At 42.7% G+C, this 15,674-nt stretch overlaps 1 protein-coding gene across 4 annotated transcripts in view; it reads left to right on the top strand.

Moving 5' to 3' along the window:
* ascc3 (activating signal cointegrator 1 complex subunit 3) overlaps window positions 1-15,674 on the top strand; it is a 777,147-nt gene that overhangs the window by 214,377 nt on the left and 547,096 nt on the right. For all 4 annotated transcript variants that reach the window (XM_070885599.1, XM_070885602.1, XM_070885601.1 and 1 more), the window contains exon 12: window positions 2,976-3,152. In XM_070885599.1, the coding sequence (XP_070741700.1) occupies window positions 2,976-3,152 (177 nt within the window). The remainder of the gene's footprint in view (window positions 1-2,975; window positions 3,153-15,674) is intronic.

Genomic DNA, 15,674 nt, shown 5'->3' with positions numbered 1-15,674 from the left:
TTTCTCGTTTAGTTGAATCTCTTTTACTTGCAATTCTTTCAAATCTTGAATCACTGGCGTCCTGTCTGATTAATTCCTCATCTCTCCGGGCACAATAAAATGCGCTGAATGCCACGAGACTGTTTGCCCATTTTGGCCTTAGCTCTCTCTTATCTACCCTCTCCTTGATAAGTTTCACCAACTCCCCAAATGACGCAGGTTGACCCCCATGGATGTGCCGTGCCTGTGTCTTTAACTTTTCTATGTCTTGTATTGGGAATTTTTTGTCAACTTCTCCTGATAAACTAGCTCAGCATTTCTTTTTATTGTTGGCTTTCCTTCCATGGCTGATCCCTTCATCCTGTGTCTTTTGAATATAACTACTTGAATATAACTCTCCCCACTTACACAGTTACAACCGACCCAACTTAAGCAGTTACAACTATCGAGACGGCCGCTCCTTAAGATGCAATTTCTCCCGATCCGTTTAATCATTTCAAGTTTATACTTCGCAACACAGTTTAGAATCGCAACTCCCAAAATTTCTAATTGTTCAAAAGAATCATCAAAATGCTGTCTCGCCAGTTGCCCGCATTCTCCACCAATTGTAAGATTTCTAAATCTCTGGCATTTAAGTTCGACAGTGAGACGATTCTTTCTAAACAATTGGAACAGTTTATTAAAAACACACGCACATACACATCAGCAGTCATCCGTTACTTAGTTACAACCGATACAATAAGCGATTACTTCCCTTTGGTTGGCTGGTTTGAACACATGGCTTGCAGTTTTGGCTGGTCTTCAACAGGAAGTCTTGTGCTATGTGTCCAGTAGAGAGAGAGAAATGTCTTTGGCTGAGTTCTTTATACCTCTCAAAGCCATTGTCCCTCAGAAAATCTCAGGACTGGACCTTGGTTCCAGGGCAGTTCCTTATTGGCTCTCCTCACACATGGCAGTCTAACCTGGCCCAGCCATCTCTTGATTAGTTAAAATGGCTTTCCAATACACAAAACCCATGCGGCAGCTCTGTGGGCTTCCATTGTGTTTCTTTCAAAACTCAGCCCATGCTGGCAACCTGTGGGCTTTCATTTTGTTTCTACACAAACAGGCCTTTGTGTATAATCTACACTTTTAACATTTATACATACACAGAATCAATTTTAATCATTAATAAACACTTTTATTCTTACACTGGGTCTGTTTTCTTTGGAACAGAGGAGGCTGAGGGGAGACCTGATTAAGGTGTATAAAATGATGAGGGACCTGGATAGAATGGATAGGAAGAACCTGTTTCCCTTGGCAGAGGGGTCAACAACCAGGGGACATAGATTTAAAGTAATTGGGGGGAGGTTTAGAGGAGATATGAGGGGAAATTTCTTCACCCACTAGGTAGTGAGGGTCTGGAACTCACTGCCTGAAAGGGTGGTAGAGGCAGAAACCCTCACCACATTTAAAAAACATACTTGGATGTGCACTTAAAAATTCTGTAACCTACAGCGTTACGACCAAGAGCTGGAAAGTGGGATTAGGCTGGATAGCTCTTGGTCGGCTGGTGTGGACACGATAGGTCAAAATGGTCTCCTTCCGTGCTGTAAATTTCTATGATTCTATGGGCTAGATTTTCGATTGGTGGTTTAAGCCAAAATTACCGCTTTCGCTGCACTACCATTTTTAGGCCTAAATTTCAGCCTTGCTGGGACACATCGGTAATGTCGGCATTGCACGAGGATTCACGGCGCAAACCGCAAGTTTCGGCACCTTTAGTCTGGGGCTGGTAGCGCTGCGAGAGAGGCCTTGGGAGGGGGGAAAAACAAAAACAAAAAAAATTGATTAAAATATTCACAAAACCTACTAAATTGCTGAAAAATAATTTAAAAATAAAAACTTCAATTTACCTTTTTTGTAGGTTTTCATATTTACCCCTGCTGGCAGGGCTGCACAGACAGGTTTGACCTGTCGGTATTCTGGGTGTGGCGGTGAGTGCTGAAAGTAAGACGGTAATGTAATCCGCGGCGTCGCACGTCGATGCACCTCTCCCCAGTGGTACGTGGAGGCGCCGCCACAAAAATCATGCAGCAAAAACCTGGTCGTAAAATCGGCGAAAATCTAGCCCTCCGCTTCTATGATAAAGGAATATCCTGCTCTCTAGAGATCAAGTACAGCCAAAGAGCGCATACACTGTCTATTAATTAACAAAAAAACATATAATTTGTAAATTTTAATTTGTTATAAGCCTGGTTGCATATTTTGTGTATAGGAATTAAAATTCTTTTTTTTTTTAAAAAAGAATTGTTTCAGCCTCAATTATGTGTTGAAAAATTCGATTTCCATGTGTCCTACTTCCACAGGGTAACTAAAGTGAAATATATTTTCATGTCTTCATTGAGCCTGATTTATAACTGTAATTGAAGCACAAATTGATTGATTGTGCTTGATGCGGTAATGCATTAGTGGCTTTATAGATGCTAAAAGACACTTCTCTGATAAGTAAATCAACTCTTCTGATCACTGGCAACAATGTACGTGAGTTCTTTAACCCTGAACAGTTTCAGAAGTTTACATTCTTTTCAATGGGAATTGACTAGATTCTTTGAGAACCCTCGGAACAGGGTACTTGATACTAGATACGTCCATAAAATACATGTCTCAGTTTCCCAATTTTTATTGTTGAAAATGCATTTAGAAAACTTTCTTGGTTACAGATCCATGATCCAATGATGTAAGTTCCACCAAAATGCACACCATGTGACTTCTCCCCACATATTGATGGAGGCTAGTGGCATATATTAATTTGCAGGAGGGCACATTGACTGCATAGCTGTACATGTGTGAGCAATAGTTTAATGCACTTCAATGCTCATTTTGGGGAAAAGAGCCAAGTAAACGATATAAAGTGCAAGAAAAAAGGTATTCTGAATATAGCTGTTATCTCAGCAGTTGGCATCAGCTTGAATTGATTACAAAATATAAGTGTTTTTCTTTTTGCTTTCTTGCAGGTTGAGTCCACACAAAGTATGATCAGAATTCTGGGTTTATCAGCCACCCTTCCCAATTACCTTGATGTAGCCACATTCCTCCATGTAAATCCATTCATTGGGCTTTTTTCCTTTGATGGACGATTTCGACCTGTGCCTCTAAGCCAGACGTTCATAGGAGTTAAAGCATCAAACAAGGTAAATGACAGTTGGGTTTTCTTGTGCAAATGAAGTAATGTTCAAAGGATATTTCTGACCATTCTTTTTTCATGAATTTGGAAGCAGTGCTCAATCCTATTATGGTTTCAAATAAGAGAAGGAATATCTGGAATGAGAGGAACTGGGAAATGAGGGGGATCAGAATTACAACTGGCATTTACATAGCATCTTTCATGTAGAAAAATATCTGAAGGCATTACAGGGATGTAAGGAATAAACAAATGGCAAGCTAAAGGAGGAGAGATTAGGTAGTAATTAAAAGCTTGGTCACAAATGTGAATTTTAAGGAGGTTTTTAAAGAAGGAGATGTTCTCAGTTGTCAAGGTGCCAGGAAAGTTTGTAAATCAGTGTGTTCGATGATCCATACACACTTATTTCATGTGTTTTTATTATCACTTTTGCAGAAGTGGTTAATATTATATATGTTAAGGCATTTTAAGTACATTTCCAGCTCTGTAAAGTCATTATTGTTGGCTTCTAGTCCCAGAATGTGTTGTGTTTACATCGTCTTAAGTTAATTGTTCTTGCCATGTACTACTTCAATAATTGCTCAATTTGACTTCAGCTGGTGCTGCACCTCGTTTCAGGATCTGCCCCTCTTGCCAGGGATCCTTCACGAAAGTTGATGCCCATGAAGCAAATTTGCATTGTTGTCCAACAACCCATTAATTGCCCAATTGAACAGTTGCATAAAACGCAGCAATAAAGCCTGCCCTCTGCTGAGCTTGTTGGGAGGAAGTGCTCTCAACTCACCACATGACTCAGCATGAAAGAACTCAAGTTCCTGCTTGCAGAAGAAACACAGTTCTAGCACTGGATAAAGTTTTGAATTGAGAATTGAGCAGAAATTAGGACAGCTTAAAGGAATGGTTCACAATAGCACCACCTGTCCACTTACCTTCAACTATGAAGCCTGGGGAGCAGCCATTACAGTTGCTACTTCATTGCCGATTGACATTAGTTGAAGTCTGACAAACAATGAACTAAGATTAGTCCCAGAGGCTTCTGGCATTGACCGAGATGTTCCCACTGCACTTAGTACAATATTGGTTATTCTGCTAATGCTAGTTGAACTATGCCTGAAAATTACATCCCGACAGAGTCCCAAGAATTCATCCCGGGTGAAGGCAATTTTCATTGATGTTAGTTCTCCAGGGTTAAGCTGCAAAAAATTTCCTCTCCATCATGAAAGATTAGGGGCTGGATTTTCGGTTCTGCTCATTTCGGGGCGGTTCCAGCAGCGAGGCGGTAAAGTTTGCATCCGGGAACAGTTTGCGCCTCAGTCAGCTAAATTCATCAGCTGGGCAATGAGAGTGGGGCGGAGCGCTATGGGAGGCAGTACACACTTCTCTTCGGGCGCTAGGCTGGCTGAGCAAATGAAAATCACGAGCTAAACAGCTAGCCTCGGGGCGCTCTTGAGAGGCCTGTGAGGGAAAAAAAACCCACCAAAACATTCCCAATAAATAATTCATGCCACCACAACATAAATCACAAAAAAAAATGAATAAACAATCACACTTACCTGAGGTCGACATTGCTTACCTTGCTGTTGCCGCTACAGCTCAGACAGCCAGCTTTCACAGGCGGTCCCAGTAGGGCGCTATATGGAGCGCTATGGATTGGGTGGCAGCCAAAAATTGAGCCAGTGTTGCAACCGGGGTGTTGCACACCGGATCGTCTCTTCGATGGTAATGCTCCATGGCCCGTCGAAACCAGCACTGAAAGTCCCAGTGGGGCGCTGGAGGAAGTTTGGCCTCCGGCACAAACTCTATGCCCATGCTGCTGATTCCATAACCTTTCTCGTTACTAACTTGGGTTGAAACAGACTATTTGAAACCTCCGCATCTGTTCTACCTCGTGTTGAGCTTCCAACCCCAGATCCTCTCCATGACAAAATATGCTTACTTACCATCTCCATAACATTGCCTGCCTCTGCCCTACCTCAGCCCATCTGCTACCAAAGCCCTCATCCATGCCTTTGTCACTGTGATTTTTTTCAATGCTCTCCTGCCAGCCTCTCATCCTCTACCCTTCAAAAAGTTCAGCTCAATCAAGACACCGCTGCCGGTATTCTATCCTGCACTACTCACCCATCCACTGAGATGAGGAGAAATTTCTTCTGAGGGTTGTGGATCTGTGGAATTTGCTGCCTTAAAGAGCCGTGGAAGCTAGGACGTTGAATAAATTTTAGACAGAAATAGACAGTTTCTTAAACAAGAGGGGGTTATGGGGGAGCGAGCAGGGAAGTGGAGCTGAGTCCATGATCAGATCAGCCATGATCTTATTGAATGGCGGAGCAGGCTCGAGGAGCCGTATGGCTGACTGCTGTTCCATCCACTCCTGTTCTTCCTGACGGACACATTTAAAATTCACACCTTCATGTTTGAATTCCTTCATGGCTTCACCCTTCCCTATTTCTGTAACCACCTCTGTAAACTATCTTTGCCACTCTACCTCCTTCTCCTCCTTTAACACCTCCTTAAAGCCCACCTCTTTAACAAAACATAACATAAGAACATAAGAACATAAGAAATAGGAACAGCAGTAGGCCATACGGCCCTTCGAACCTGCTCCGACATTCAATAAGATCATGGCTGATCTGATCATGGACTCAGCTCCACTTCCCTGCCTGCTCCCCATAACTGCTAATCCCCTTATCGTTTAAAAAATTGTCTATTTCTGTCTTAAATTTATTCAATGTCCCAGCTTCCACAGCTCTCTGAGGCAGTGAATTCCACAGATCCACAACCCTCAGAGAATAAGTTCTCCTCATCTCAGATTTAAATGAGCGGCCCCTTCTAAGATCATGCCCTCTAGTTCTAGTCTCCCGCATCAGTGGAAACATCCTCTCTGCATCCACCTTGTCAAGCCCCCTCATAATCTTATACATAGTGGATGCATTGACAGTCTTTTTCCAACATTCCATTGACTCTGGATCAGTTCCTATGGAGTGGAGGGTAGCCAATGTAACCCCACTTTTTAAAAAAGGAGGGAGAGAGAAAACAGGGAATTATAGACCGGTCAGCCTGACATCGGTAGTGGGTAAAATGATGGAATCAATTATTAAGGATGTCATAGCGCATTTGGAAAGAGGTGACATGATAGGTCCAAGTCAGCATGGATTTGTGAAAGGGAAATCATGCTTGACAAATCTTCTGGAATTTTTTGAGGATGTTTCCAGTAGAGTGGACAAGGGAGAACCAGTTGATGTGGTGTATTTGGACTTTCAGAAGGCTTTCGACAAGGTCCCACACAAGAGATTAATGTGCAAAGTTAAAGCACATGGGATTGGGGGTAGTGTGCTGACGTGGATTGAGAAATGGTTGTCAGACAGGAAGCAAAGAGTAGGAGTAAATGGGGACTTTTCAGAATGGCAGGCAGTGACTAGTGGGGTACCGCAAGGTTCTGTGCTGGGGCCCCAGCTGTTTACACTGTACATTAATGATTTGGACGAGGGGAATAAATGTAGTATCTCCAAATTTGCGGATGACACTAAGTTGGGTGGCAGTGTGAGCTGCGAGGAGGATGCTATGAGGCTGCAGAGTGACTTGGATAGGTTAGGTGAGTGGGCAAATGCATGGCAGATGAAGTATAATGTGGATAAATGTGAGGTTATCCACTTTGGTGGTTAAAAACAGAGAGACAGACTATTATCTGAATGGTGACAGATTAGGAAAAGGGGAGGTGCAACGAGACCTGGGTGTCATGGTACATCAGTCATTGAAGGTTGGCATGCAGGTACAGCAGGCGGTTAAGAAAGCAAATGGCATGTTGGCCTTCATAGCGAGGGGATTTGAGTACAGGGGCAGGGAGGTGTTGCTACAGTTGTACAGGGCCTTGGTGAGGCCACACCTGGAGTATTGTGTACAGTTTTGGTCTCCTAACCTGAGGAAGGACATTCTTGCTATTGAGGGAGTGCAGCGAAGGTTCACCAGACTGATTCCCGGGATGGTGGGACTGACCTATCAAGAAAGACTGGATCAACTGGGCTTGTATTCACTGGAGTTCAGAAGAATGAGAGGGGACCTCATAGAAACGTTTAAAATTCTGATGGGTTTAGACAGGTTAGATGCAGGAAGAATGTTCCCAATGTTGGGGAAGTCCAGAACCAGGGGACACAGTCTAAGGATATGGGGTAAGCCATTTAGGACCGAGATGAGGAGAAACTTCTTCACCCAGAGAGTGGTGAACCTGTGGAATTCTCTACCACAGAAAGTTGTTGAGGCCAATTCACTAAATATATTCAAAAGGGAGTTAAATGAAGTCCTTACTACTAGGGGGATCAAGGGGTATGGCGAGAAAGCAGGAATGGGGTACTGAAGTTGCATGTGCAGCCATGAACTCATTGAATGGCGGTGCAGGCTAGAAGGGCCGAATGACCTACTCCTGCACCTATTTTCTATGTTTCTATTTCGATAAGATCACACCTCATTCTTCTGAATTCCAATGAGTAGCGGCCCAACCTCCTCAACCTTTCCTCATGTAAACCCCTCATCTCTGGAATCAACCTTGTAAACCTTCTCTGAACTGCTTCTAAAGCAAATATATCCTTTCGTAAATATGGAAACCAGAACTGCACAGTATTCTAGATGTGGCCTCACCAATACCCTGTATAGCTGTAGCAAGACTTACCTGCTTTTATACGCCATCCGCTTTGCAATAAAGGCCAAGATTCCATTGGCCTTCCTGATCACTTGCTGTATCTGCATAGTATCCTTTTGTGTTTCATGCACAAGTACCCCCAGGTCCCGCTGTACTGCAGCACTTTGCAATCGTTCTTCATTTAAATAATAACTTACTCTTTGATCTTTTTCTGCCAAAGTGCATGACCTCACACTTTCTAACATTATACTCCATCTGCCAAATTTTTGCACACTCACTTAGCCTGTCTATGTCCTTTGCAGATTTTTTGTGTCCTCCTCACACATTGCTTTTCCTCCCATCTTTGTTTCGCCAGCAAACTTGGCTACGTTACACTCAGTCCCTTCTTCCAAGTTGTTAATGTAGACTGTAAATAGTTGGGGTCCCAGCACTGATCCTTACGGCACCCCACTAGTTACTGGTTGCCAACCAGAGAATGAACCATTTATCCCGACTCTGTTTTCTGTTAGTTAGCCAATCCTCTATCCATGCTAATATATTACACCCAACCCTGTGAACTTTTATCTCGTGCAGTAACCTTTTGGGTCCAAGTTTCAGCCTGAGTTGCTCCTGTTTTTTTGGAGCAACTGGTTTAGAATGGAGTATCTTAGAAATTGCAATTCTCGGCATTTAGTTTGCTCCAGTTCTAGTCAGTTAGAACAGTTTCACTTTGGAACAGAATTTATTTTTCAAAAGGGGGCGTGTTCGGCAACTTACACCTGTTTTGAAAGTTTAGGCAGTGAAAACTTACTCCAAACTAACTTAGAATGGAGTAAGTGAAGATTTTTGTACGCTCAGAAAACCTTGCGTACACTTTACAAATCAGGCATAGGTTACAAATGAGACGTAGGGAACGAGGGGGTTGGTGGTGAAGGGAAGTAATTAAATTCTACAATCATTCAACAGTCATACTTATACAAATAAAGATCCAACCTGAATAAAAATTTATAAACAAAGCAAAGATTAAATATTCCATGTTCCTACCTGTGTGAAGCAGCAGCAGCCTTCGAGCTGCGGTGCTTCAGGCAGGCCTTCCATCCATCAGTTTCTGGACGGCAGCCGAAGAAACAGCAAGTAGCTTTCGAGCTGCGAAGGGGACTGAGGCCATTTGGCCAGGGGATAGGGGCGGCGTCAAGCCACAGCGACGGCAGTAGAATCCGGCAGCAGCAGGCTCCAAGCTGTGAAGATTTAGGCCGTTCGGCCAGGGGTCCACGAGACAAATCTTCACTCTTCTTCTAGTCCCTTTAAAAATGGCCGAGTGCCAATATTTATGTGCCACTGCGCGTGCGCTCCAACGCACACACACAGGATTGCTGGCACGACGTTGCCTTATTTAAATTAGCCCCACCCCCTACTACTTGTAGAATCGGCGCGAGCCTCTTGCTCCACCCCGCTGTTCTGTGCGTGCCGCGCCAAGCTGCTGAAGACCTGCAGGGAGCTGGAGAATATGCAAGTATTTTTCGGCGCACTTTTGAGCGCGAAAAACGGGCATCCAGGTCGGGGCTGCGCCGTTGTAGGCGCAGCCCGAAACTTGGGCCCTTAATGTGGCATCTTGTCAAATGTCTTCTGGAAGTCCAAATATACCACATCCACTGGTTTCCCTTTATCCCCCCTGTTCGTTGCATCCTCAAAGAATTCTCGCAAATTTGTCAAACATGACTTCCCCTTCATAAATCTATGCTGATTCTGCCTGTCTGAATTTTGCTTTTCCAAAAGTCCTGCTACTGCTTCTTTAATAATGGACTCCAACATTTCGTCAACCACAGATATTAGGCTAACTGGTCTATAGTTTTCTGCTTTTTGTCTGCCTCCTTTTTTAAATAGGGGCGTTACATTTGCAGTTTTCCAATCTGCTGGGACCTCCCCAGAATCCAGGGAATTTTGGTAAATTACAACCAGTGCATCCACAATCCCTGCCGCTACTTCCCTTAAGACCATAGGATGCAAGCCTTCAGGTCCAGGGGATTTATCTGCCTTTCGTCCCATTATCTTACTGAGCACTACCTCTTTCGTGATTGTGATTGTGTTATGTTCCTCCCCTCCCTCCATAGCCCTTGACTATCCACTGTTGGGATATTGTTGACTTGTCCTAATAGCTCCTTCATAAGAACATAAGAAACAGGAGCAGGAGTAGGCCATTTGGCCCCTGGAGCCTGCTCCACCATTCAATAAGATTATGGCTGATCTGATCATGGGCTCAGCTCCATTTCCCCGCCCGCTCCTCATAACCCTTTACTCCCTTATTGCTCAAAAACCTGTCTATCTCCGCCTTAAATATATTCAATGACCCAGCCTCCACAGCTCTCTGGGGCAGAGAATTCCACAGATTTACAACCCTCTGAGAGAAGAAATTCCTCCTCATCTCAGTTTTAAATGGGCAACCCCTTACTCTGAAACTATGTCCGCTAGTTTTAGATTTCCCCATGAGTGGAAATATCCTCTCTGAATTCACCTTGTCGAGCCCCCTCATAATCTTATATGTTTCAATAAGATCACCTCTCATTCTTCTGAACTCCAATGACTACAGGCCCAACCTGCTCAACCTTTCTTCATAAGTCAACCCCTTCATCTCAGGAATCAACCTAGTGAACCTTCTCTGAACTGCCTCCAATGCAAGTATATCCCTCTTTAAATAAGGAGACCAAAACTGTACGCTGTACTCTCGGTGTTGCCTCACCAATGCTCTGTACAATTGTAGCATGACTTCTCTGCTTTTATCCTCTATCCCCTTTGCAATAAAGGCCAACATTCCATTTGCCTTCCTGATTACTTGCTGTACCTGCATACTATCTTTTTGTGTTTCATGCACAAGGACCCCCAGGTCCTTGTGCTGCAGCATTTTGTAATTTTTCTCCATTTAAATAATAATTTGCTTTCTTCTTTTTTCTGCCAAAGTGATTAATCTCTCAGTTTTCCACATTATACTCCATCTGCCAATTTTTTGCCCACTCACTTAGCCAGTCCCTTTGCAGATTTTTTTGTGTTCTCCTCACAACTTGCTTTTCCACCCATCTTTATATCATCAGCAAACTTGGCTACATTACACTCGATCCCTTCATCCAAATCATTAATATAGATTGTAAATAGTTGAGCCCCAGCACCGATCCCTGTAGCACTCCACTAGTTACTGTTTGCCAACTGGAAAATGACCCATTTATCCCGACTCCCTGTTTTCTGTTAGTTAGCCAATTCTCTATCCATGCTAATATATTACCTCCAACTCCGTGAACTTTTATCTTATGCAGTAACCTTTTATGTGGCATCTTATCGAATGCCTTCTGGAAATTCATTGGCTCAACCTCTATTTTTGTCTGATTATGTCTCTGTGAATTGCCTTGGGATGTTTTTCTACATTAAAGGCACTATATTATTATTACTATATTATCTTAACCCATATTTTTAACCCATTTCGTCATTTTGATTTTCAACCCCAATGCCTTTCATAATAAAAGCAAGGAATGGCATCAGAGCCATAGTGAGAAAGTTACATGAGGTGACTGAAGCTTGGTTGTAATGATAGGTTTTAGGAAGGCTTCTAAAAGTGGAAAGAAAGGGAGAATGCAAAGAAGTCTTAGTTAGAAGAGATAGAAGGCTGGAAGTGGTTGCAAAAGTATGGTGGAGCAAGGCTGTAGAGTGTTATGAAGATGTGAATGAGCATTTTAAATATCAGGGAGACAGAATATATCACTGAGGATGGAGGTGAGTGCTGAGTAGGTGAGAAACCAGATTTTTAGTGGGAGAAGGATGGGACTCCAATAAGAAGGATTTTGGAATCGAAGCACGAGAGTGGAGGCAGGTAATGTTGAGATGGATAAAACAGACTTGGAGATGGCTAGGAAATTAACTCTCGGTCAGATATAATGGCTTGATTCAGTTGAAGTGAATGCTCAAAGAGGGGACTGGAATCGACTATGCGGGAGTGGAGTTTATGGCAGGGACCAAAAGCAATGGTTTTGGTCTTATAGATTTTCTGAACTTAATATCCCGAGAGAAAAAAATTAGTTTTGAAATGCGGCAATCGTTGGAAAGGAGGGATGGGGTAATGAATGGTGGGCTTTTTGTGGAAGGTACTACTGATGGTGCTTTTACAAGGAGGTGGTAACTGAAGTAAAGGGAGCCATTAACAATGTTGACAAACATACCAGCCAGTCAATGTAATTGAATTGGGTGGGGATTGGGTCGTGAGATATCCGTAAGCTCTTCCCGCTTGGTGTTGGAGGTGAGGGTGGAGGAAAATTATCATCTTTCAATTTTTTTCCCTTTCTTACTTTTGCAACTATCAACATTTCACAGCAAGCTTTTCTGAATTAAAAACTAACGGTTAATTTAGATGATAACAGTTTTGCGTTTGTCATGGCTCCTTAAAGAGAACTGAACTTATCAAATTCTGAATAACAATTCAATTCAGTTAGAATATAATCTGTCCTGTGATGCAGTTGCTAATGTACCATAATTATTTGATAGGTAACCAGCAGAGTAGACTTATATCATAAAATAAAGACTGATATAGCTTAGAAGCAGCGCATTGTGCCTGTGCCAGGTCTTTGAAAGAGCTATCTAATTACTCCCACTCAGCTGCTCGTCCCCATAGCCTTACAAATGTTTCCACTTCCAAGTACCTGTATTTAACTTCTTCTCTTTTGAAATTTATTATTGTATTTGCTTCTATCACCCTTTTCAGGCAGTGCATTCCAGATCATAACAACTCGCTGCGTCCATTTTTTTCCCCTCCTATCGCCTCAGCTTTTTTGCCAATTATCTTAAATCTTTGTTCTCTGGATTCTACCACTTCTGCCAATGGAATCAGTTTTTCCTATTTACTTTATCAAAATCCTTCATGATTTTGAATACCTCTATCAAATCGCCCCACAACCTTCTCTGTTCTAAGGAGAACAACCCTAGTTTCTCTAATCTCTCCATATATCTGAAGTCTTTCATCCCTGGAACCATTCTGGTAAATCTCCTCTGTACCCTCTCCAAGGCCTTGACATCCTTCTTACAATGCGATGCCCAGAATTGACCGCAATACTCCAGCAGGGGCCTAGTTAGTGTTTTATAAAAGTTTAGCACAACTGCTTTGTTTTTGTCCTCTATGCCTCTATTTATAATGCCAAGGAGCCCATTTGGTTTTTAAACATGTCATCTTATCCTGTCACCTTCAAAGACTTGGCCTAGTTAGTGTTTTATAAAAGTTTAGCACAACTGCTTTGTTTTTGTCCTCTATGCCTCTATTTATAATGCCAAGGAGCCCATTTGGTTTTTAAACATGTCATCTTATCCTGTCACCTTCAAAGACTTGTGCGCATACACCCGCAGATCTCTTTGCACCTCCTTTAAAATTGTATCAATTAGTTTATATTGCCTCCTTATTCTTCCTACCAAAATGAATCACTTCACATTTTGTCACAAAAAGTCTGTAATAGTGAAACTGGCTTTTTCATTCCTTAACTGGAAAAAGCCATGAACAAATCTGGATATATCAGAAGTTATGTGATTCAGAGAGCTTCAGTGTGGCTACTGTAATACAGGGTAATTTGGCAAAATTGCTCACTCAAATTGGTGTCCATTGATATCAACACCTACAAGTAAAATTACATTTCTATTCCAGCTACAGTTGATCAACCCTCAATTAAACATAAAAGCAAAAATTCAGTTCCCCTGAAGTACATTCCAATGTAAAATTAATGAGCTAAAGTGCCTGAAGCTTATGTTAATGCTACGTTATCAAAAGCACTAAACTATATCCTGATTAGTTTTCTCTGAAACACTTCACTATCATCTTTGGATGTCTTCAAAAGTTATAGGGCTCAATTTCCCCTTCTTTATTTGGGCACAAATGCAACCTGCATGTATGCCTAGATACTCTAGGGCCAAGCACAAAAATTGTATTGTGTCCATTTCATTATCCTGTCCCTATCTTCCCTCCTCCAGCCCAACCCCCACCCCTCCCCAAAACAAAATGTGCACACAGTAAGAAAATAGTTAATTTTTCACAATGCACTTTTTACTGTTTTATCGCCTTCAGTTGATCTTGCTGCTGCTTGACCAGGCTTCCTTCAAATGTAAAGCCCAGCAATTGGAAAAAATATGTATGATGTTGGGGGAAAAAAGAAAATATTTGAGGAGAAAGACATTGATACAGTTACAATTGTTTAGCCCTCAGATAAGTGACTCTTTGCTATAGGCCCTGTCAATGGCTCACTATGTAAACAAGTCATGTGGCATAGTTCCAAGTCATTTTTAAAAAATAGCTCTTGGGATGTGGGCTGCCTTTATTACCCATCTCAAGGTGCCATGAGAAACTGATGGGCCATTTCCTTCAATTGTTGCAGTTCATGTGTTAATAGTGTCCGATGTTAGGTAGAGAAATCCAGAATTTTCAACAATAAAAGAATGGTGATATATATCCTAGAAAGAAAGACTTGGATTTATATAGTGCCTTTCATGGCCACCGGACGTCTCAAAGCATTTTATAGCCAATGAAGTACTTTTGGAGTGTAGTCACTGTTGTAATGCAGGAAACATGACAGCCAATTTGCATACAGCAAGCTCCCACAAACAGCAATGTGATAATGCCCAGATAATCTGTTTTTGTTATGTTGGTTGAGGGATAAATATTGGCCAGGAAACAGAGGCTAACTCCCCCGCTCTTCTTCAAAATAGTGCCATGCAATCTTTTATGTCCACTTGAGAGAGCAGGCACGGTTTTACATCTCATCCGAAAGATGGCACCTCCGACAGTACAGCGCTCCCTCAGCACCACACTGGGAGTATCGGCCTAGATTTTTGTGCTCAGGTCCTGGAGTGGGACTTGAACCCACAAACTTCTGACTCAGTGGAGAGAGTGCTACCCATTGAGCCACTGCTGACTGTGTGTCAGGATGGCGGTGGTTTGAAGGTGTACTTTTGTTGTTGTGATTGTGATCTTGCTGTTCCTGTCCTAGATGGGACTTGGAGGTGCTGTAGTAGAAGTAAGCTCACTGAGTTGCTACAGTATCGATGTAGATAGTACACATTGAAGCCACAGTGCGCTGCCAGTGGAGGGGGTGGATATTCAATTCAGTGATCAAATCTTGGATAATGTTGAACTTTTTGAGTGTTACAGCTGTGTCATCCAGGCGAGTGGTGAGTATTCATTGAGAGGTCAGGATATAAGCCGTTCGTCACAGAGGAAACGGGGAGATGCAACGAGACCTGAGTGTCATGGTACATCAGTCATTGAAAGTTGGCATGTAGGTACAGCAGGCGGTGAAGAAGGCAAATGGCATATTGGCCTTCAAAGCGAGAGGATTTGAGTATAGGAGCAGGGAGATCTTACTGCAGTTGTACAGGGCCTTGGTGAGGCCACACCTTGAATATTGTGTACAGTTTTGGTCTCCTAATCTGAGGAAGGACATTCTTGCTATTGAGGGAGTGCAGCGAAGGTTCACCAGACTGATTCCCGGGATGGCTGGATTGACATATGAAGAAAGACTGGATCAACTAGGCTTATATTCACTGGAAGTTAGAAGAATGAGAGGGGATCTCATAGAAACATATAAAATTCTGATGGGATTGGACAGGTTAGATGCAGGAAGAATGTTCCCGATATTGGGGAAGTCCAGAACCAGGGGTCACAGTCTTAAGGATAAGGGGTAAGCCATTTAGGACCGAGATGATAAGAAACTTCTTCGCTCAGAGAGCTGTTAACCTGTGGAGTTCTTTACCACAGAAAGCTGTTGAGGCTAGTTCGTTAGATATATTCAAAAGGGAGTTAGATGTGGCCCTTTGGGCTAAAGGGATCAAGGGGTATGGAGAGAAAGCAGGAAGGGGGTACTGAAGTTGCATGATCAGCCATGATCATATTGAATGGTGGTGCAC

The sequence above is a fragment of the Pristiophorus japonicus genome, chromosome 7 (genome assembly GCF_044704955.1).
Source record: "Pristiophorus japonicus isolate sPriJap1 chromosome 7, sPriJap1.hap1, whole genome shotgun sequence".
Lineage (NCBI taxonomy): Eukaryota > Metazoa > Chordata > Chondrichthyes > Pristiophoridae > Pristiophorus > Pristiophorus japonicus.
The sequence above is the reverse complement of the archived record's forward strand: the minus strand, read 5'-3'. Positions and strand labels throughout refer to the sequence as shown.